General features: G+C 35.3%; 3 protein-coding genes and 1 long non-coding RNA gene across 9 annotated transcripts; 2 read left to right on the forward strand and 2 right to left on the reverse strand.

The window, feature by feature from the left end:
* Nucleotides 1–1,293: 1,293 nt before the first annotated feature.
* On the reverse strand, nt 1,294–8,903 carry LOC105686760 (serine/threonine-protein phosphatase 6 regulatory subunit 3). 5 transcript variants are annotated; one of them, XM_012401882.3, is made up of 19 exons: nt 8,759–8,903; nt 8,452–8,616; nt 8,164–8,243; nt 7,928–8,079; nt 7,700–7,821; nt 7,061–7,231; nt 6,755–6,933; nt 6,566–6,679; nt 6,356–6,491; nt 6,111–6,263; nt 5,907–6,020; nt 5,766–5,830; nt 5,480–5,678; nt 5,213–5,397; nt 5,061–5,142; nt 4,920–4,986; nt 4,785–4,838; nt 4,304–4,694; nt 1,294–4,205 (listed from the first exon to the last, which is right to left on the reverse strand). In XM_012401882.3, exons 2-19 carry the CDS (start codon nt 8,509–8,511, stop codon nt 4,046–4,048), a joined length of 2,484 nt encoding a protein of 827 aa, XP_012257305.2. In that variant the 5' UTR covers nt 8,512–8,616; nt 8,759–8,903; the 3' UTR covers nt 1,294–4,045. The 5 variants fall into 5 exon arrangements, with proteins under 5 accessions (XP_012257305.2, XP_012257304.2, XP_012257303.2 ...); XM_012401881.3 differs by having other exon boundaries at nt 4,304–4,706; XM_012401880.3 differs by having other exon boundaries at nt 4,304–4,706; nt 4,785–4,986; nt 7,061–7,198; nt 8,759–8,902.
* A 107-nt stretch (nt 8,904–9,010) lies between these two features.
* LOC105686768 (mitochondrial carrier homolog 2-like) lies at nt 9,011–11,755 on the forward strand. Of its 2 annotated transcripts, none has more exons than XM_012401895.3 (7): nt 9,011–9,261; nt 9,359–9,443; nt 9,575–9,746; nt 9,839–9,970; nt 10,030–10,216; nt 10,308–10,375; nt 10,459–11,755. In XM_012401895.3, the coding sequence occupies exons 1-7, from the start codon at nt 9,160–9,162 to the stop codon at nt 10,652–10,654; spliced, it is 942 nt and encodes a 313-aa protein (XP_012257318.2). In that variant the 5' UTR covers nt 9,011–9,159; the 3' UTR covers nt 10,655–11,755. The 2 variants fall into 2 exon arrangements, with proteins under 2 accessions (XP_012257318.2, XP_012257319.2); XM_012401896.3 differs by having other exon boundaries at nt 10,033–10,216.
* Nucleotides 11,756–13,821: 2,066 nt separating this feature from the next.
* LOC105686713 (USP6 N-terminal-like protein) lies at nt 13,822–19,543 on the reverse strand. The gene is made up of 8 exons (XM_012401792.3): nt 19,377–19,543; nt 18,617–18,858; nt 18,224–18,547; nt 17,950–18,137; nt 17,711–17,871; nt 17,281–17,601; nt 17,044–17,185; nt 13,822–14,875 (listed from the first exon to the last, which is right to left on the reverse strand). Exons 2-8 carry the CDS (start codon nt 18,769–18,771, stop codon nt 14,445–14,447), a joined length of 1,722 nt encoding a protein of 573 aa, XP_012257215.1. The 5' UTR covers nt 18,772–18,858; nt 19,377–19,543; the 3' UTR covers nt 13,822–14,444.
* Nucleotides 14,792–16,100, forward strand: LOC125502016. The gene is made up of 2 exons (XR_007279822.1): nt 14,792–14,933; nt 15,021–16,100. It is a non-coding gene; the product is annotated as an uncharacterized LOC125502016 (long non-coding RNA).
* Nucleotides 19,544–19,579: the final 36 nt, after the last annotated feature.

A 19,579-nucleotide genomic window follows, 5' to 3' on the forward strand; every position in this document is an offset into this window, starting at 1 on the left:
TATTAATATAAATGAAGAAAAAAAAAAAACAAGATATATCAATAAAAATAGGATGGCACGTGCTGGAGTGTATACAATTCTTTTTTTCTCAATTTTTTCTTCTCTTCTTCCTGTTTTCTTTTTTCATCATTCTATTCTTTTCTTTTTTTCTTTTCCGTTTCTCACCGTTCGACGGTTAAACGATGAGGGGAAAAAAAGGAAACAAAACGGAAGAAAAAAAAACTAAACAGAATTAAGCAAAAACGACAAGCGTTAGAAAATCATTTTAGCGCACGAATATCTGTAATTGAATAAACAAAAAAAAAAATCTATGATCATAATACGAATATATATATATATATATTTATACATATGTAACTAAATATATATATTATGTATGTATATACATAATCATTTATGTATGTGTATACATATGAATATCTATATAATTGAATTAATAGCCGGTAGTAGGAATGTGCGGTGTGTGCATGAAGGAAATTCGGATGAAGTAAACAAAAATTGAAAATAAAATAAAATAAAATTCTTTTCCTCTTGTACGTACAAAACTCTTATTTATAAGATTGAATAGAAATATATATATATATATATACACACGTGTACATATATACGTATGTATTTTTATGTACGTATGTAAGTATATGGTATATATATAACAATATGTAGATAGACGTTAAAAACAGAAGAAAAAAAAGAGTAACGGGTTTAATTTAATCATTAATTTTCGATTTGCCCCCGATAATTTTTCTACGTTATTGATATATAGTGATGATAATTTTAGAACAAAAATGAGAAAACGATAAAAAAAAAAAATAAAAAAAAAAACAACAAAAGCAACAAGAAAAACGACAAAAAAAAACAACACAATTTTAACAAACGAACGAATAAATGAATAATTGAATAAAGCCAATGAAAAAAGAAAAGAAATAACACAACAACAAAGAACGACAACAAAATAAATTTGAAATGAGGAAAAAAAACAGAATCAATTGAATAAAAAAAAAAAATATGTAATAATTGTGTGTTCCGTCACACTGGAAGGCTGTATTATTTAAAAACCGTGGCTATAATTAGCCGTAATTAATTATACCGCAAAATAATGTTGGTAGAAAAGAAAAGAAAAATAAAAAGAATAAGTAACTAATAAGACGGGAAGAAAAGAGAACAATTAAGGGAGGGGAAACGAAAGAAAAAAGAAGAAGAATGAAAGAAAAACCGAAGAAATTGATGATGAGTTTAAAAATGAATAAATGAAATGAAATGAAATGAATAAATAAAATAAATTACGAACATTCATAGACATAATTACAGGAACATATACTTTTACTGTAATAATTTGTACAATATATTATATGAATCATTAGTAATTACATAAATAAAGTGTACCAACATTGTATCGCATTGTTTTTACACGTCGTGTTACTCGTTGTTGATCCCAAATGGATAATCTAAAGCCGTTCGAACTCCGAATATCCCTATCACAGTGTACAATGTGATAATTTCATATACAGATACGAACGACACGGTCGAGATAAATCAATCTTCAATCGTGGACTCGACTGTGTCGTAGTTAAAAAAAATGCAAAGCAAATGGGAGGAGATCGGTAGAAAAAACGGAAAGCGAAAACGAAAAGAGAAAACAAATAACGAAAATCTTATTCGGGAGTCGACGATCGTTATTATTAATCGTTTTAACATTCAATTACCTCTAATATACGTCTAAACGTAGGCTAATTATTATTATTCGTCACTGTAGGGTGATATTGTTCTACTTAATTTTATCGTACGAATACGCGGTGGATCTAATTATCCTCTCAAGGGTCGTCGGGTAACGGCGATGGCGGAGAAAATAAAAGGAAAATAATTAAAATTAGAAATTAATCAAAGTCTCTGTAACGAACGTTAAAAATCATGCGATATACTTTATATTATATATACAGTACATAATAATATGCATAATATCTTAACTACCGCGCCCTTTCATCGGAACTGGGAGAAGACGAAAAGAAAACGAAAAAAACAACGCTTCAAAAATCGCAATCTGTTTCTCTGTTAGCCTACGATACACAGATATATGCGCGTGTACATTTTTTTTATTCCTTCTACAGTCTAGGCGATCGTGCATTAAAAAATCAGCGAATAGTTGCAACGAGTTTTAAAAGTCTCCATTACGCACTCTCTTGCATGACTTGGATGGAAATTGAAAAATAATATTCTCGATTACAAAAATTCAACGAACATAGATTGTATTTGTTGTTTGTTTTTTTTTTTTAAATTTGTTTTCGCTCTATTTTTCTTTTCTTCTTCTTTCTTTCTTTTTTTCATGTAACTAACATTTATTTGCCACGGTTCCCCACCCCCCCTTTTTTTTTTTTTTAATTTTTTTTATAACTTTTTGCAAAATTTCTCTTCAGTTACGTGGAATGGAAACGGGTTGTTTCTTTTTCTTCGATTTATTTCAATATAATTCAAATTCGAATTCTCCTGTCGTCGAGGGAATCTTTTTTTTTTTTTCGCTTTTTTTTCTAACACCTATTTTATCATACTCCCGTAACGTAAAAATATATGGTATACTTTTTTTTCCAAATTTTTCTTTTCAATGATTTCTTATTTCTTCTTTCTCTCTTTTCTTATTTCGAATCACATTGTGACGGTAAACACACGGTTTATACGTTTCAGCCGATTTCTAGGCACTGCTTTATTTTCCTATCAAAATAAATCAAATTACTTCTGACAAATCAAAAGCGCTGTAATTGTATTCTTCATCGTGTTTCTCGTTTTTTTTACGTTGAAATATCGGACTGTGGTGACGCTTACTCATAATTCTCACAGCTGTGTTTACACGCGTTATTACCTAACGCATGATATTTACGTTACGTAAATCGTGTGTAATAATATTACAATATTTTCATCATATTTTCTATTCATTACTTCCTTCACTTCACCCCCGTATTTCCAATTAATTTACAAACAGAATTAAACGCTTTGCCAATTCGTTTCTATTACCCGTCTCATTGTACTTTTAATTCGTTCGTTTATTTATTCATTTTATTTGATTTCTTTCTTCTTACTATTCACGTTTTCTTGTCTAGCGATCCAGAGAGAGAGAGATCTTATCGTTAGTACAGAATCGGAGAAGAAAGGTGAATTTTCATAATCTCTCCGCAATAATAATTACTTTTTCCATATTACAATGTATAAAATATCAGGCAATAACGGGTAGACAATAGATATATATATATATAATACGTTGTAGTTACATTCGTTTAAAAAAATGTATATTTAGTCATCACTTATTTATAATGTAAAATTTTTTGTTTTTTTTTTTGTTTTTTTTTTTTATATACGAGGCTGTGAACAATTAGCATAAAATACAGAGACTAATCATAATGGTTTTTTTTCATACTTTTTTTTTTTTCATTTCTTCTTTTTTTCTTTAAACGTTATTTTTGCTTTTCTTTATACTGTTTTATTTTTGTTGTTTTTTCTTCTTTCTTTTCTTTTTATTTATTTATTTTTTTTAAATACATATGCGTGAACACTAGCAGCTGGGAAACAACGAAGATAATCAAACTGATTTTATATATTATGTTCATTATTTATGTATAATATAATATGAAACAATTCATTATTTACCAGCTATATAGTTGAGCATTTATAAAAATCTGTTCCATGATCATCATTTCTATATTCAGTATTTTTTTCTCTTTTCTTTTCTTCTTTCTTTCGTTCTTCTTCTTTCCTTTCATTTCTTCTACTTTTTTTTTGTCTTTTTTTGTTGTTTTTTTTTTTTTAATTAAGAAAACATTGCGATAATAACTTTTTTTTTATACTAAACCAGCTGCGAAATATCAACAACGTAAATAGAATTTAGTGAAAAGTCAAAATTGATGTAATGCTTTCAGGAAATGATGGTTAAGGTCATTCTGATATGGATCATCGCGCTATTGCTGTTACAAATCTATAACATACTTATTTATTATTTTCTGTTTTTTTTTTCTTTTAATTTTCTTTTATTTTAACTTTAACTTCTTTTTGTTTCTTTAATTCATTTTAAATCCTCTGATATATTTTGAGTGAGTTTATCCGAAGCTGTACAAGAATTTTCTGTCGGCTGGTTTGGTAAGTTGTCGGTGACCTCCTCTTCACGTTCTACGGTATTTTTAACATCCGTTAAGGTTTTGCTTTCCGAAGTTGCGAAAGATGTTCTGAAAAAGTGAATATTTATTTGAGGTATTCATCGGTGAAATAGATTCTCTGTTTTATTGATTTTTATGATATTAGAGAAATAACATGGAAGCAGTACCTGTCACCGACGAATTCACTGGGGTTTGCGTTGTCGTCGGACGTATTTATGGAATCGACACTTTGAACTTTGTTATTTAAAATTGCCTCCGTTGATGGCGGATCAATTATTTCAACGGCGGTATCAATCTTGGGTGTGTCACCACCGCCGATCGCTTTTGCATCGATCGTATTCTCCAGCGAAACATCCTTGTCCAGCGGCGAGGCTTTCACGTTTTGTTCTTGCTCCAATTTTTCATTGGGCTTGTTGTCCGTGCCACTGTTCTCGTCTATGCTTAACGTACTTTCAAAGTTGTCAAAGTTGGCCCAGCCAGTTTGTTCACTTTGTTCTTGGCTAACTATGGCCCATGGATTTGTCGGTGGTAAGGTGACAGTTCTGCACCTACATTGGGCTGAATCCCATGCTGTGAAATTTTTTTCATCGTCACATCGACACATCGATCGTGTGTGCAAATTGCAAAATGTTCTTTCAGAATACTTACGCTCGGTCGAGTCAACTTCCATGTGTAGATCCTGCGTTTCGTCATCGTCGTCGTCTGAAAAAGAGTTGGAATAACGTTGTAGCTGTTTCGAGCTAAAATTACGCTTGTCGATCACCGTTTGGAAGGTGAGTTCACCTTCGTCGCCCCATTCACCTAGCCCAGAACTTTCGTCCAATCCTGCTTTCTGCTTCTGATCACACACCTGTTCGAAAATTGTCGGATTAATTGTTTTTTTAAGTTTGGTTAAGTCGAACATTTTCACGTTGTTTTATTTACTTTGTTAAACATTTCCTCTCCTTTGTCCAGGTCTTCCTCACTCAGTCTAAAGTCAAAGGAATGCACGTCGTCGACGGAGTTACTGAAATTTGGTTGCAACGATTTTTTCTACGTATTTTGAAAATTGATTCGATAGTAAGAATTTTACATACTGAAGAGTCTCCTCCCCGTCGTTGAATTTCTCGTCGTTGAACATGCAGTTCCCCATGAACTCAGAGGTCATCTGTTGACTCTGATATGTATCGTAGAGTTGTTGTACGTGGGGACTCTGCGGATATGAACTGTAATCGTCACTGTTTTCCTCTGAGCTCGTCATGTACGGCTGTTGCTTACCGCCCTGTAGATAACCGAGTCGTAGAGTCAGATGAAAAAGTGTCGGCTCGTTAAAAAAGAAACTAAACGATTTCATGGATAAATACCAGGCATATTTTGTGAGTCTTGTTTATATCGGCTAGTTGATTCGATGCGAGAGCTTCCCATTTATTAAGGCAATCCGGGGATAAATTGGCTTTCAAAAAAGCCTCTAGTACGTTACTCTTTTCACATTGCGTTACGATATTGTTAGCTATATTAATTAAATGGCCCATGTACCCCTGTCGTATACCTCTTTCTTCGCCCCTGAAAAGAAACGACGTTATTAGGCGCGAATGGAGACGAAAGAATTAATATGAAAATACGTGAAATGTGACAGCGGCTCACACTTACTGTTTCGTATCATTCTCCTCCCAGGCTTCAAGTATTCTTTCGATTATTCTACATTTAACAAAAATCTGCGAAACAAAAAGTGGAGTGTTTTTATCAGTCGCCACTAACTTACGAGTATTAGAAATTTGTACGGTTGCTCACATTCTCGTATATCACTGCGTTAGCATCCTCCACATCGGAGTTGATCGCCAGAGCTATACACTGTTCGACTTGCGTGTGCAAGAAATTGTTGTAGGCATACTTGAAGAATAGATCCTGAATGAAGTGAATAATTTTTAGAAATGTCCACGAACAATGGTCAGAGGTTAAATTTTCGTAGCATAGGTTCACCGGAATAACACTCACTAATAATACTTCGAACGTTCCCAGTTCCGCCAATGCTTCACGAATCTGTACGTTCTCCGTGGATAAAAGTGCGACTAATAATTTGGCGACGTGAAGTCGAGTGCTGCCCAACGGCAGCTCTAAGAGTCCAGCCGTCGTTTTCACAGCAGGCTTCTGCGTAGAATAAAGACAAAACGATGGTAACGACGTTAGAATTCTCAAGGGGAAACTGTAACCGAGATATCGTCTCGGTACACTTTACTCACATGTGGAGGTTCTAAAAGTAGATTGTGCAGTTTTCCAAGGTACGGCAGAGTGGCGGTCGAGATTTTTATGCGCTGCTCGTTGTCGCTCGAATCTTCTCCTCCGCCGTTGCCGTGATTGTCCATCTCGTTGTAAGCGCTGTAAGAGAAATAGGACTGGGCTCAGCTTTGAATGCTCATAAATCTCCGAATCACAAATTAACAACAACTCACTTGTTCGTCCTCGGACCCAAGAGCACCAGGAGCACCTCGATGCCACCGACGATACTACTCTCGATTTTTTCTCCAGACAAAATTGTCTCCAGTAGAAGACTCACTGTTTCGGTGCTGTTTGCGATAAACGGAAAATCCAAGGCGTTAATGCACGTATTCTCTTGGTACATTGACTTTGGTTTTACTCACGATTCCAGTCGATTCAGAATGGGATCTGGGTCGTTCCGTTCAGTGGTTCCCAGACAATTTTCTCTGCCAGCTTTTATCATGTCGCAAAGAACTTGTCCAGCGTTGGCGTGCCGACTGACTTCCGAAGAGGGAGATAACAGTTCCAACAACCTTTCCACCACATGCTGTCCGTCGAGCCACTGTTTTGGAACGACATAAAGTAATGCTTAAAATGTCAACATATCGGAGAATGTCATGACTTGGATTGAGCATAAAAATGTATGAATTATAGATCCCGAGTGTGAGTGTGCCGAAGAAGATCCTTACGTTAAGTATATTTTGTCTCATTTCACTGCCTTCAACCTGCGTCACAAGTTTCAGCACCAAATCCATTATAGCCGAAGTTTCTAAATGCTGCAAAAGCAGATCCACGCAATTTCGACGGCTTTTAAGAAACACCAGAACCTGTAAGCATGTGAACTGATAGGAGTACCAATGCTGGTGGAATAGATAGGAATCAGAATAAGGATCACGATGAAGATTAAGGAAGGAAGAGGAAAAGAGAAAACTCGTATTATTTAGGTAGTATATCGAGATGGGCAGACAGATAATCTTCTTTAAGCGTTGCTCCTATCCAATGATCTAAAATTTTAATTTCTTCATTCAGCAAAATTCATCACTCATTTAAAATCTGTAAATCTGGGTTCGATTGACTTGACCAAAGCCAAATTTGGAAATCAGTCGAGGTGTTACCTCCGATAAGCCTGACAATGAGAAAATAGACACGATAAACCATTCGCAATTGTAATTTGATTCTACAAGGTAATGCACTGAAGACATTGAAATTGATCGACAAGTACTGAAGAGGGTGTGATATTCTGATCTGAACGCAATTTGACTAAAAAGCTAGCTTCATTTGTTGCCCATAGTACGTGGGCAGACTTAAATTAGGTGCATAATATTTACTTGATCGCTCTTTCGTGCAACAAGTACGCCAATCGTCTTGCTGAAAAAAGATGCCAGCAACGGATTGAGCGGCGGCTCTGTGTCTATGAACGAATATAGCTTCGTAAGTAGGGATTCATCTCCTGGAACAAATACAAAGATACGAAGAATAAATAGAGGTTACCTGACAAAGTCCTTTTTCTCACAGAGCAAATTCAAACGGTTACTTTAAAGCAAACGTCACAATACCTGCTAATTTCTCGTTAAGCATAGGAACGTCGCAGGTCAGCAACTCGCAAGCGATGTTGGGATATTTGTACCGCCAACGTTCCTCTACTTCCGGAGAGGGTTCCTGTGTTATGAGCATCACTAATTCTTTCATCACTTCCGGTCTCGTTAAACTGCAATATCACACGTCGTTTAATCATTCGTCAATTGTTTTACTTCAGCCAAAACACAGAGTACGTAATCGAGGGGATGCTTACTATTCAACGAGTTTTTTATTCTGACTTTTACATTCCTGTAATATGTCCTCCTCGTCCATAAGCTCATGCAGCGTGACATTCTGGAACAGTAAAGTTTTGCAAATGCGCGTGAGAAATTTTTTCTCTCAAACAGCCAAAGGATGTCTTTCCGACGATCTCGATGAGTGATCGATAACCAGGGTAGAGATAACGGAGGGGCAGGTCTCAGTCAGAAAACGATAGATTAAATATTTAGAGGACTGGAAGAGGCTGTGAGGATTTTTGAGGTCTAGTGTTGAGTGACATTACCTCTTTGTTGAGCAAGGCATCGATGTGAGGTGATGATACATAATTACCCGTCCAGAACATTGTGAATGGATTCGTTCTAGCTACATCAACTCGATGAATTCTAGTTGGCTCTCAGATTATTGTAGGTGATGCGGTTGAAACGGGATCATTTGCATTAATAACACGCTGAAACGATATAAATGAGCGTGTATCAGGTAGCTGTAAAGAGCGGTGATATTTCGATAACACTTGTACCAAAATGTGTTATCGGGTAATTGAGGTTCGTTGCACTTTTATAATGGCTAAATATGCATCATTAGATATTTACAGTGGCAGAACAGACAGCTCGAAAACGTCAGTTTTAACAGCAGAGCAGAAAGACGACCCTCACGTCGCCACAGCTCTTGCAGTTGCGCTTACTGGAAATCGCGATTATCGCGATTATCGAAATCGTATCAACCCAACTCCGGTTTTTTTAGTCTTTGAACAACCCAAACCAAGATGCATGCACTTCGTAGTATTTGAGCGTATTGTTGCACGAGGCGCAACGAGCAACGCCTTTACGATCTATTCTCAATGATCGTCCTTGGAAAATAATCGCGCGACGTTTCGTCTGTTGAAACGTCGGTTGAAAATTGAAACGATTTGAGAATTCGAAGAGAGGGCCGAGGGCCTACGAAAAGCCGGAGGACGAGGTTTTGTAGCCTGAAGTACAAAAGAAATTGAAAAATGTCTAATTTCAAGGAAGAGTCTAGGTGGTCGAATATAGCGTTACGTATATTAGTGAACACCGCGTCACACCCTATAGAATATGCCAAAGTTTTAATACAGGTATGACGATAAATTGACAGGAATGGACATCGGTCGTAGGTTACGTTTGCCACAACTTAATTTTCGATCTCAGCCTGATTAATTTCATGCTTTACAGATCGGCCACGAGCCTATTCCTCCCCGAGCAACAACCACGCTGTTTGGTCAACCAGCCCTAGCATTGCCAAATCTTTTCCAGTATGGTGAGTCTTCGGAATAACCAACGGTCTTTCGTTCACCTCCAACTCTTGGGTCCATCCCATTTGATCAAACACCGCCTCTCCTCGTTTACCTGTTTTCCATTCCCTCTAATTTCTTTGTGATAATTTTACAGTAAAATACATAAAGACGGTGGATGGTTTTACGGGATTGTATCGTGGACTCGTTCCTAAGCTTTGTGCAAATGCCATTAGTACAGTTGCCTTTCAGAAGACTGCGGAAAGCATTACTTTCGTCAATGAACCCGACCCTCAAATAGATGAAGATGACTTACCAGAGCATGAAAGGTGATTTTTATTATCCTTGGTATGACGAAGAAGAAAGAACAATATTTCATCGTAAGGGTTCTCCTAAAACCGAGATGATTTTTTCATTTCAGGCGAACTAGGTGTATCAATGAACTTGTCAGAGATTTGGCGAGTAGAATAGTTGCAATTATTGCCAGTCACCCGTTCGATGTTATTACGCTACGAATGATGGCGCAATTTGTTGGAGGAGAGACCAAATACACGTGAGCATTAACGATAACATTATATTGCAACGTCGTTACAATTCTCCGTTATCATGTAGCAGGGTATTTGGGTCTGTCGTCGAGATCTACAGGGAAAATGGAATCTCGGGCTACTTCGCGGGCCTGGTACCCCGCCTCTTGGGAAACATCGCTTCGTTAATCATAGCTAGCACAGCGACTTACGCTATCAACAAGTACATCGTTTACGATCGTGAGATGCGAAGCTATACGGCAGCGACTATGACAGTGAGATATTTACCAACGAATATGAATGACCTCACGAAAAAGAAAGAGAAAGAACATTTTTCGATTGATATTATTTCTCATTCTTTTGCAGTTCCTCGCAAGTGCCGTAACGTATCCATTTTTAGTCGTATCACATTGTATGGCGGTGAACGATTGCGGGTGAGTAATGATCGTTGTTATTAAGCCGTTTTGCTTGACTATTCGCTGACGATTGATGAAACTACAAATCCTTGAAAATTCAGATTGGTGGCTGGTCTCCCGCCACAAATGCCGATCTACGAAAGCTGGACGCATTGCTGGTCTCATCTTTCCGCAAACAATCAACTGAAACGTGGAAGTAGTGTCTTGTGGCGCTACTACACCGGACCTCAAGTTATCATGAACGGTAAACCAATACGCATAAGCAAGGAAAATTTTTACCTACAAGGTACGCAATGATCGTAATCCCCTGAACAAAAACGTAAGTAATTAAAATTCATTAAAAGTAACTCCGACCTGGAGCGTGAAATTGTACAGCGAACAAAGTTGTGTATTATATTGTACTATTCGTGCATTTCTTAGAGAATTATATTAGACCTCATGACCCGGAAGTAATAAATAATAGTAGATACATTGAAATTGTGTTTGAAGTGACGTTAGCAAATTTGTATACTTGGCAGGGACACCGATGAGAGTATGACAATAATTTTCAACTTTTAACTTCACCCACTCTTGGGAATGAAAGTACGAATAGAGATTCTGATTTTATGTTGCTGAGTTTCGGTCGTTTGCTTGGGTTAAAAGTGACGAGGTTATGTGGATGGGTGAAAAATAAACAATCGTTCTTATTAAAAAAGCTTACCCGACTACTTTATTTTAACATCTCTACAGATAAATAAAATTAAAAATGTGGATAATACATTGTCTAAAGCAAGAACGTTGTAGTTCATGTATTATACAAATTTTGAATCGTTCTTTCTCTCCTTATTTCTCATTCTTTTTCTTTACCGAGTATGGAACAAAATTTGTGAAACTAATCGGTAATTGAACGATGTATGGATCATCGTAGAACATTAGCTGCATATTTTATATATAAACAGGCTCTTCTTATCAACGAGTAATTAATATAATCAATAATTTATATCTCAATATTTAGAAGCAAATACTAGGTATCTGATCGTATCTATTCTACACATTTATAAAAATTGGTTAATCTTTATTGCCTAAGCGTTTCATATTTAAATATACAGTATTACATAAGATTCAGGTGTGTTTCAATATTGTTGTTAATAATCAAATTAGCTAATCAGATGGTAAAAATCATTGTGAAATGAAGAAAAAATTTTTTGTCTCACGATAACGATGACACAAATAATCATAATACCTTTTACCATCCATTTGTTTCCTTTTATATATCATCTGTCAAAATATAGTGAGGCGAACATTGAGCAATGGTTCTAAGATTATGGACTTGTCGTTACAAATTACATGAATCGTCAAACGATATTTATCAAAAATTACAATTGAAATTCAAAAGAAATAAAAGTAATTAAATTACAATGCGATTTATTTTTCCCATACTCCAGAGCAGTATATCATGAACAACTGTCTCTCCGTTCAGATCTATGAATGAGTTTTACTTCTTTTATTCTTTTCTTTTCTACGATAGGTATTAAAGTATCATGATAATAATGTGGAAGGTATCTTTGATTCTTGTGCAATAAAAATGAATGCGTGTGCATCTGTGTTCACATAAAATCTAAGTGCATTTAAATTATACATTAATCATAATCTATCGATACGCACATTCAGGCCCAGACAATTAGGCGAGAATATCAAATTAGGTTTACCCATTAGTTACACTGTTACGTTACAACAGTGGTAATACACTTTGCTGTGTTATTTGCGAATACCAACGAAAAAAATATCCTCTGAATGATTAATTTCTTCTGATTTCAGTATAGTTAATTATTGTTGTTTTTTACATCGATCTACTTTTTTTTTTGTTAAGTTTTCTTTAAAGACATCTCTCTAGGACTACTACCATACTGTTATTGTCTATTTAGAGTTTCCGATGTAATAATTTTGCATTAATTGTTGTTGTTTTTTTTTTTCGTTTTTATGCTTTAGTTTTTCTTTCGATACATATGATATTTTTTACAGCCTTACCAACGAGTCGATAAATTTATAATGGTAATCTATACATAGTGTTATATTATATACGTAGTTTATTCGATACCGAGGGAATAAAAGATCGTTTTTACCGTACCGTAGAGGGAAAGACCAGAAAATGAACAAAAAAGTAACAGAATCGTCCTCCGATAGATTACCCTATGAGAATTAAATTACTTAATTTCGACATTTTATAGATTAATACGAGCTGCATTTCACGGTCTACATTTGGTGTGCCGTACAACGCGAGACTAATTTTACTTTTTACTTCTTTTCTTTTTATATTTTCTATTTTTCGCCACTTTTTAGCGGATTTCAGTGACCGTTTCGACATAGTAGATAGTCTCGTACGTATATTGATCTCATATTCTTATTGCTATGGTGACGGGAGGAGTATATATTTTAATAATGTCGTGAAAATTACTTCTAATCAATTCGAAAACGGAATACTGAGTAATTATATTGGTTTTTCTAAGTATAGATTAAATTTTCGCACAGTAACAAAAAAGAAAGACAAAATAGATTCTTATGAGGAGTAATTATTCTATATGTATATGTACACATATATATGTTTCTTTTTTTCTTATCTTTTCGGTTATTAAAAAAAAAAAAGGAAAAAATCAGGCGAAAAAAAAAAAGAAAAAAGATAATGATAATTTTCAACAGATTTCCTCCCTGATAATGTTTTTGTGGTTTTTTCTTTTTTCTTGTTACGATAAACTTACATATTCTATTTTTCAATCAACACATTCAAAGACTCTAAATTGCTTGATTAGTTAATTATTATATCGCATTTGTTTTAATTTTTCTTTCCTTATCAGCATCCGATCCAGACGTTGTTTCTCAACATAATTATGTACACATATTCTCGGTTATTAAATGTTTGCAGTTTGATTGGAGGTACATACAACGAATTGTGGAAAGTTTCAAGATATGTACCTGTGTAAGATACGAATTAATTAGTATAGTTGTTAAAATTAATTAATTCTTCGAAATTAATATTGTTTTTTCTTTACAAAAGAGTATATACTCTCTGAATATACGTAGAGTGAAGGGTTGTTCTTTTTTCATTTTTCAACGTGGAAAGGAAATAAGAAAAAAAAATAAAAAAGCGAATCACTTTTTCTCGTTCGTATACTATAAAAATAAATGGAAGAAGATAAATTTGAGAATTGTTATTGCGATTAAATTAGAGGATTGTTGTAATGATTATAGATATATATATTTTTTTTTTAATTTGAAGTTGAGTAAACTTTTTAAATATTTGAAAATACTTTCTTATTTTTTTTTTTCTTTCTTTTCTTTTTTCTCTTTTTTACACGATTCCTTCTTTCTCAATAACTTTGACTCTCCAAAATATATTTTGTTGAGATATATGTATATACGAAACAGTAAATATTATTCAATATCATTCACGTTAACGTAATATATTATTTTATTTATTTATTCATTCATCTTTAGTTTTTATTATCATTATTTTTTTGTTTCTCTTATTTTGGCTCGACGTCAATTTTTGAGTTTTACTCCAATATCACCACAAGTAATGATCATTCTTATTTTGTTTGTTTCTTTTTTCTTCTTCTCTTCTCTTCACATTCTCACACCGATCCATTCGCCAACTGGTTTGTTTTAGTATAATTATTTTTTATTTTTACGTAACTGATTATTTTCTCTCTTTAATAATTCAGTAGAACAGCGTACACGAATTTTGGAATTTTCATTAATCGATTTGAATATATTTTTCCTTTTTTTTTCCTTTTGCTTTTACCATAGATTCAATTCTATCCTGAATATACTTTGGAACGTATATGAGTTATTTTGTTTGCCACGTTTATTTTATCCTTAAATAGCTAAAATAATACTATGATAATTATCTGTTCAACAGTATCGGGTAATCAGCTATGTTACAATACGTTTGTTTCTTGTTGTTGTTGTTTTTTGTCTCACCCTTTTCTCAATAATTATAATTTTTTTTCTGAATAATACTTTGTTCAAGATTATAGTTTCTTTTTTAGTTTTTAGTTTTTTTTTTTTGCTTTTAGAACAGTTAATATTAAGAAGAAAATAGACAATTATATTACTTCAGGTCCAACTCAAGCTCCGGGCTCTCTAAAGCAAAAGGTTTTAGATTTTCTACTACAGGCGTTTGATCGGGGTCGACACGTATACGAATTTTATTAGTTTCTAGTGACCTCGGTAGCGTGCGTGGAAGAGATTCATCTTTGTAAGATGCTGGAGACGGAGGTGTGTAAGGTACATAAATTCTTACAACGTCAGGACTCGGCTGATGTGGAGTCGCTCTGGGCGTTGGTAACCCTCCGCTTCCTGAACTACCATCTGAAACGTTGCTCTGAGTATCGAGGCTATTATCTAGGGCCTGAGAACGAGTCGCCGAACTGAAAACTGACAGATCTGCTGTCGAGGTAACCGATGTGTCAGCTAGCGAACGACGAGAACCATTCGGCGAACCTCCATCGTCCATGCTTGGGTCAAAGGAAAACTTGCTCCCTGCAGATGAATAATTTACCCATATTCAAAATTAATCGACAAGAAACATCATTGTACGGTTCGTTGTTATTTGTTCGTTTCTTTCTAATTTAAAAATTGTAACATGTAAATATCAGAACGCCATAACATAACTTTTCAATTTCAGAAGCTCTCTCAACCATGGAAATCACGTAGATTCCATATTTCTACGTCGTTCGATGTGCAAATTTGTCGTACCGGGAGAAGAAATCAATTGATGGAACGGGCTCTTGTGCGACGTTAGATTATTGTCCAACGACAGTGAGGGGATCTTAGGATTGGGAAGAGTCATACATCGGTGGGTAAACCTTCTCGATCTACTCCTCCGATTTGTATCTGTTATTTGTAGAAAGCGAAATTTGTTTAGTCGAAGGTTATTGAGAGTAGGATTTGACATGAATTTTTGTTTCTGTCGAGTAGATATCGTCTCTAGAATAAGGTGAACAGAACGAAACACTGAGGTGCATTGAGTATTTTTTGTATGGACTTTATAAAGTAGGAATATGTATGTGCAAATTTAAGGACATGCAAAGGAAATTAAAACAGATACTTTTATTCTATTTAGGCGGAGTTTCTTTCTTTTTTTTTTATTAACAATTAGATTTTATTACGAAAAATGAGTATAAATTACACATAATGGAATAAAAATAAACGGTGTGAAATATCTTGAAATATAAGAGAAATTAAAAAAAGAAGTTGTCGAATTTTTCTAACTTAGCCATAAATGAGTATTTATTTTTTTTTATTTAATTTTTTTTTCATTTTATTCTCATTTCAGTGTAGGAGAAAATATAATATCTATGAGACAATCAGCATGCAAATAAATATAGAAGGTGAACGAAAGATTTTATTCTCTGACACTTATGTACAGTGTAAATCATTTATCGTCATGCTTTGATCGAGATAGGAGTGATCTTGTTTCTTTATTTATTATAATTATTATTTTTTTTTATGGCTATGTAGAATTTTAAGCAAAGAGCCCTTCGAGACACTGGGTAAAGTTTCCATGTGCTTTTCTGAATCATCCGATTAATGGCAAGAAATTAAAAATGTGCGTGTAACGTGATACAGGATTAATTGATACCATCCAAGAAAATTCTTTTTAGCATGTTGTTATTACGTATAGAGTATTTTAGAGGTTTTTTTTTTTTTCATTTTTCTGGTTTTTATTAAATGCTATCGTCTGATTTGCCGTTGCGAAATTTACTCTACAAAAATTCACCGCAGAATATCTAATAGTTGAATTTAAATACAATGACTGAGGAACTTACTTTGTAGCCATGGTATTGTCAAACTACTTTTTGAGTTTTTTTTACTCATTATTTTTTTTTATACGAAAATACCGGGATTGTGGATTATTTAACGAGCACGTAGAGTGGATCGACGTAAGATGGAATTTGAATTATTCAAATGACTGATTATTCTCGAAGATAAATTTTTCAAGATCTTTTCAATACTGAGGTAACAACATTCACAATACTCTACGACTTCAGATCGATGCAAGTAATAAAAAAGATGTTTGTTAAATTTTACAATTTATTCTGAGGTTAATCCCTAAGATGATTTTTGTTGTCGGGTGTAGAATTCATCGATTAGACGAAGTATAATATGAAATTAATTAACTATTAATTATCTATAGTTTTTATCAATGGCAAGAAAAAGCACGTTTGCTCACTGGAAATATCTACGTAGAAGCAATCGATCAGCTTCCTTTCAATTTAAACGCGCTTCGATTACTTAATGTACGATTATTTTTAGTTTATAAATCGCTACTGCTATAGGAATAGTGAAAATTTCAGAGGTATACAATATAAAATTATGCTGTGTATCCCGATGGTTGATTAACAATTCAATACGCAGCCTCTTTTCTAGTTGTAAACTGGGCAAAGATGCTGAAATAGCATCTGCCTTCGATGCACAAGAAAGGTAAATTTTTTTTGTGTATCTAATCCCGCTGTGTGTATTTGTACTTGGGAAAATAAACCGAAACCAGGTAATTTATAACCTAGTATTATAAATGACCATTCCCTCCGAATCTGAATCTAGATCATTATCAGTCTCGTCTTCTCCGCTAGTACTACCTCGGGTGGAGTTAATCATACTGGGATTGGTACTACTGTATATCACACTTTCACTATCTGTAAACTCACCACCAAGGCCACCGCAACCAGCAGGGTCAACCGGGGTAGAATTTTCTCTGTGATCTTCGGTAACTGCAATATCTCTACGGTGTGCAACTGACTCTCGCATTACGTGTTGGGCCTCGCTGAATTCTTCGCTCCTCCTGCCCACCTGTAAAGCCACGTTGTCGGTCTTACTTAAAATCAGTGCCACAAGAGGTTCCCTTCTTTGGAACAAGAAACTTTTACACTCCTTTCCAGACTCACCTTGCTCGTGAACGACGGTTCCTTAAACATCCCAAACGGATGCCTTGGCAGCTCGTGCGGAAGAGGCGGCCCAGGGTAATCCAATTTAGAACGTTTCAATTCCTCCATGCTGCGCTCCATAGCACTGATCACGGTGTCGTCGTCGAAGCCGAAGTTTTTCTCCAATTTCATTTGAAGGTAGCCACAAAATTCGTCGAGACTTTCCATCGGCATTAAGAAACGCTTGTGCATCTTCATCACGGAATACGCCATCGGTGGCAGCACCCGATCTCCGTCCAGCAAAAATACATCCCAAATGCGAAGTCCCAGACTGACGGGCGTCTGAAAATTGACGAGAGGAGTTCACTTTCAAAGTCAGCGAAAGCTCTGTCTACTTTCTTTTTGCTTCGGCGCTCACTTTCACGCGACAAATAAGACAGGCGGTACTTACCCTCTCTTGAAAAACCACGAAGAACCATTTTAGCGCGTACAAAATAGAGTCGCAGCCGCATTTGTCCAACTTGCGTTTCAGTTTGGGCAAAAATTTGGTCATGATTTTATCGTGATGCTCGATGAATCGATTTAGCTTTGGAAATCCGTCGACGTAAAATCCTTGGAGAATAAATTATTAGCGAGTCGTTATTGAGAAAGTTTAAAGGTTAATAAAAGGGATGCATTGCCGATACGTACCATGCATGCTGTACTTTTTATCCGCAAGGAGAACGGAGAGTCCCCAGAATGCATCTTCTTCGTCCATGTACAGTAGAAGTAGACCGGCCAAAACTGACATTCCCTGGCAGTATCCAACTTCCATGTTGTACATACTGTACGCCGCTAAGACGTAGAACATGGATCTCTGTTTAAGGCTATATCTTTCCCTGAAAAATTTGAGGACGTTCACTATCGGCAAGCGATAAGAATCTGGATAACTTTAGATCTGGCTATTCTGCGATATGATTTTTACCTGTAATTGATATGATCTCTGTACTGTCTGGCGACGTCCGCATCGATTTGCCTAATTTCAGTGGACCATTGGCGAGCAAGTCTGAGCATTTCTTCGTATTTTCCAGCTTGTTCTTGCTTCAGATTTTGTATACCGAGAAGCTTGATCCATACTTGACCTCTTAGACTATTTGGAATGCCCTTGTATATTCTACGTCGGAGCTTGTCTACGGTTGCGGGGCTCTCCCATTGTTTCAGCATTTTTATCCACTTCTTTATTCTCTCCATTTCAACGTGCCGTAGTTTGACTTCGTTCGGATCCACTTTCTGTGGTAACCGCTTGTCGCTGCAAGATATACGATTAGAAAATCTGCACTGTGCTATTAACTGATTAAAAACAACTGGTTTTATTTACTGCATAAATCCATATCTGTCCGTTGTGTGATAAACTTCAAAACCCGGATCCTCCCACGGATCGATTTTAGCTCCATTTTCTCTACCCCGGTCATAGCAGCTGAATATTCTATCCCGCTCTGCAGCTGACCGCTTCAATAATTCTTCCTCATTCATCCCACGATAGAGTTGCGCACCAAACTCTTACAAACATGCCGGACTCTTGAACGATTTGCCGTGTCCCTTCGTACATTAAATATTTATCTGAAATACAGCGAATCGTGAGTGTGAGAAAAATCTAAGTAGCGGCAAAAGTTTAATCTCGAAATTTTGATTTTATTTAACAATTGCTACAGGTAAGAAGGTAAATTTATTTTTTTTGTCAGATTAAACTGAAGCAAACTAAATATAGTATTAAGATAAGAGCGTAAATTTCGAAATAAGTTTTCAATCCAAACCACAGGTTTTAAGAATGCGGTTAAACGTCCGCTAATAGTTGAGTTATACGATATGACAATAATTAAATATGTAGAAAAGGTCAAAGATCAAGTAATACGAGTGTAACCTAAATTCTGTGGCTATTTTACGGTGAAAGCTGTGAACTTTTTAACGAATGATGTGATGTGTGGAAAATTTTTAGCTCGGGCGCATGTAACTGAATTTAGATTAGTGGATTGATAAAACTGATAGCTTTTTGACATATTGACAGGCAAAAGGGTTATATGTATACAATATCTGTAAATAGTCATACAACACTGAGTGAAAAAAGGAAATCATCTCACCATCGATGAGGGGGAAAACTGTCTGAAGACGATGAACATAACTATGTGGCGCTAACAATTATCACTTGTATTTCATAATACATTGAAAACACTTTCCTCCCGATAGGTATACATTCATTTTATAAAACCACCATCGACAGTATTTCCTTTTCCTCAATCTCCCAGCCGAACTTATCGGCCCACTATAGCGTTCCTAAACCATC

The sequence above is a fragment of the Athalia rosae genome, chromosome 8 (genome assembly GCF_917208135.1).
Source record: "Athalia rosae chromosome 8, iyAthRosa1.1, whole genome shotgun sequence".
Taxonomy (NCBI): Eukaryota; Metazoa; Arthropoda; class Insecta; order Hymenoptera; family Athaliidae; genus Athalia; species Athalia rosae.

Excerpts from the sequence above, each read along its gene's own strand:
- LOC105686760 (XM_012401878.3), bottom strand. The coding sequence starts at position 8,511 with ATGTTCTGGACGGGTAATTATGTATCATCACCTCACATCGATGCCTTG. Across the intron at positions 7,232-7,699 it reads TTGCACGAAAGAGCGATCAA|CATTGGTACTCCTATCAGTT; the intron begins GTAAATATTATG and ends CTATTCCACCAG. Across the intron at positions 6,264-6,355 it reads TACTTTTAGAACCTCCACAT|AAGCCTGCTGTGAAAACGAC; the intron begins GTGAGTAAAGTG and ends TATTCTACGCAG.
- LOC105686768 (XM_012401895.3), top strand. The coding sequence starts at position 9,160 with ATGTCTAATTTCAAGGAAGAGTCTAGGTGGTCGAATATAGCGTTACGT. Across the intron at positions 9,444-9,574 it reads GCCAAATCTTTTCCAGTATG|TAAAATACATAAAGACGGTG; the intron begins GTGAGTCTTCGG and ends ATAATTTTACAG. Across the intron at positions 10,376-10,458 it reads ATGGCGGTGAACGATTGCGG|ATTGGTGGCTGGTCTCCCGC; the intron begins GTGAGTAATGAT and ends TTGAAAATTCAG.
- LOC105686713 (XM_012401792.3), bottom strand. The coding sequence starts at position 18,771 with ATGAATGAGGAAGAATTATTGAAGCGGTCAGCTGCAGAGCGGGATAGA. Across the intron at positions 17,602-17,710 it reads TCGTGGTTTTTCAAGAGAGG|ACGCCCGTCAGTCTGGGACT; the intron begins GTAAGTACCGCC and ends GTCAATTTTCAG. Across the intron at positions 17,186-17,280 it reads AACCGTCGTTCACGAGCAAG|GTGGGCAGGAGGAGCGAAGA; the intron begins GTGAGTCTGGAA and ends GTGGCTTTACAG.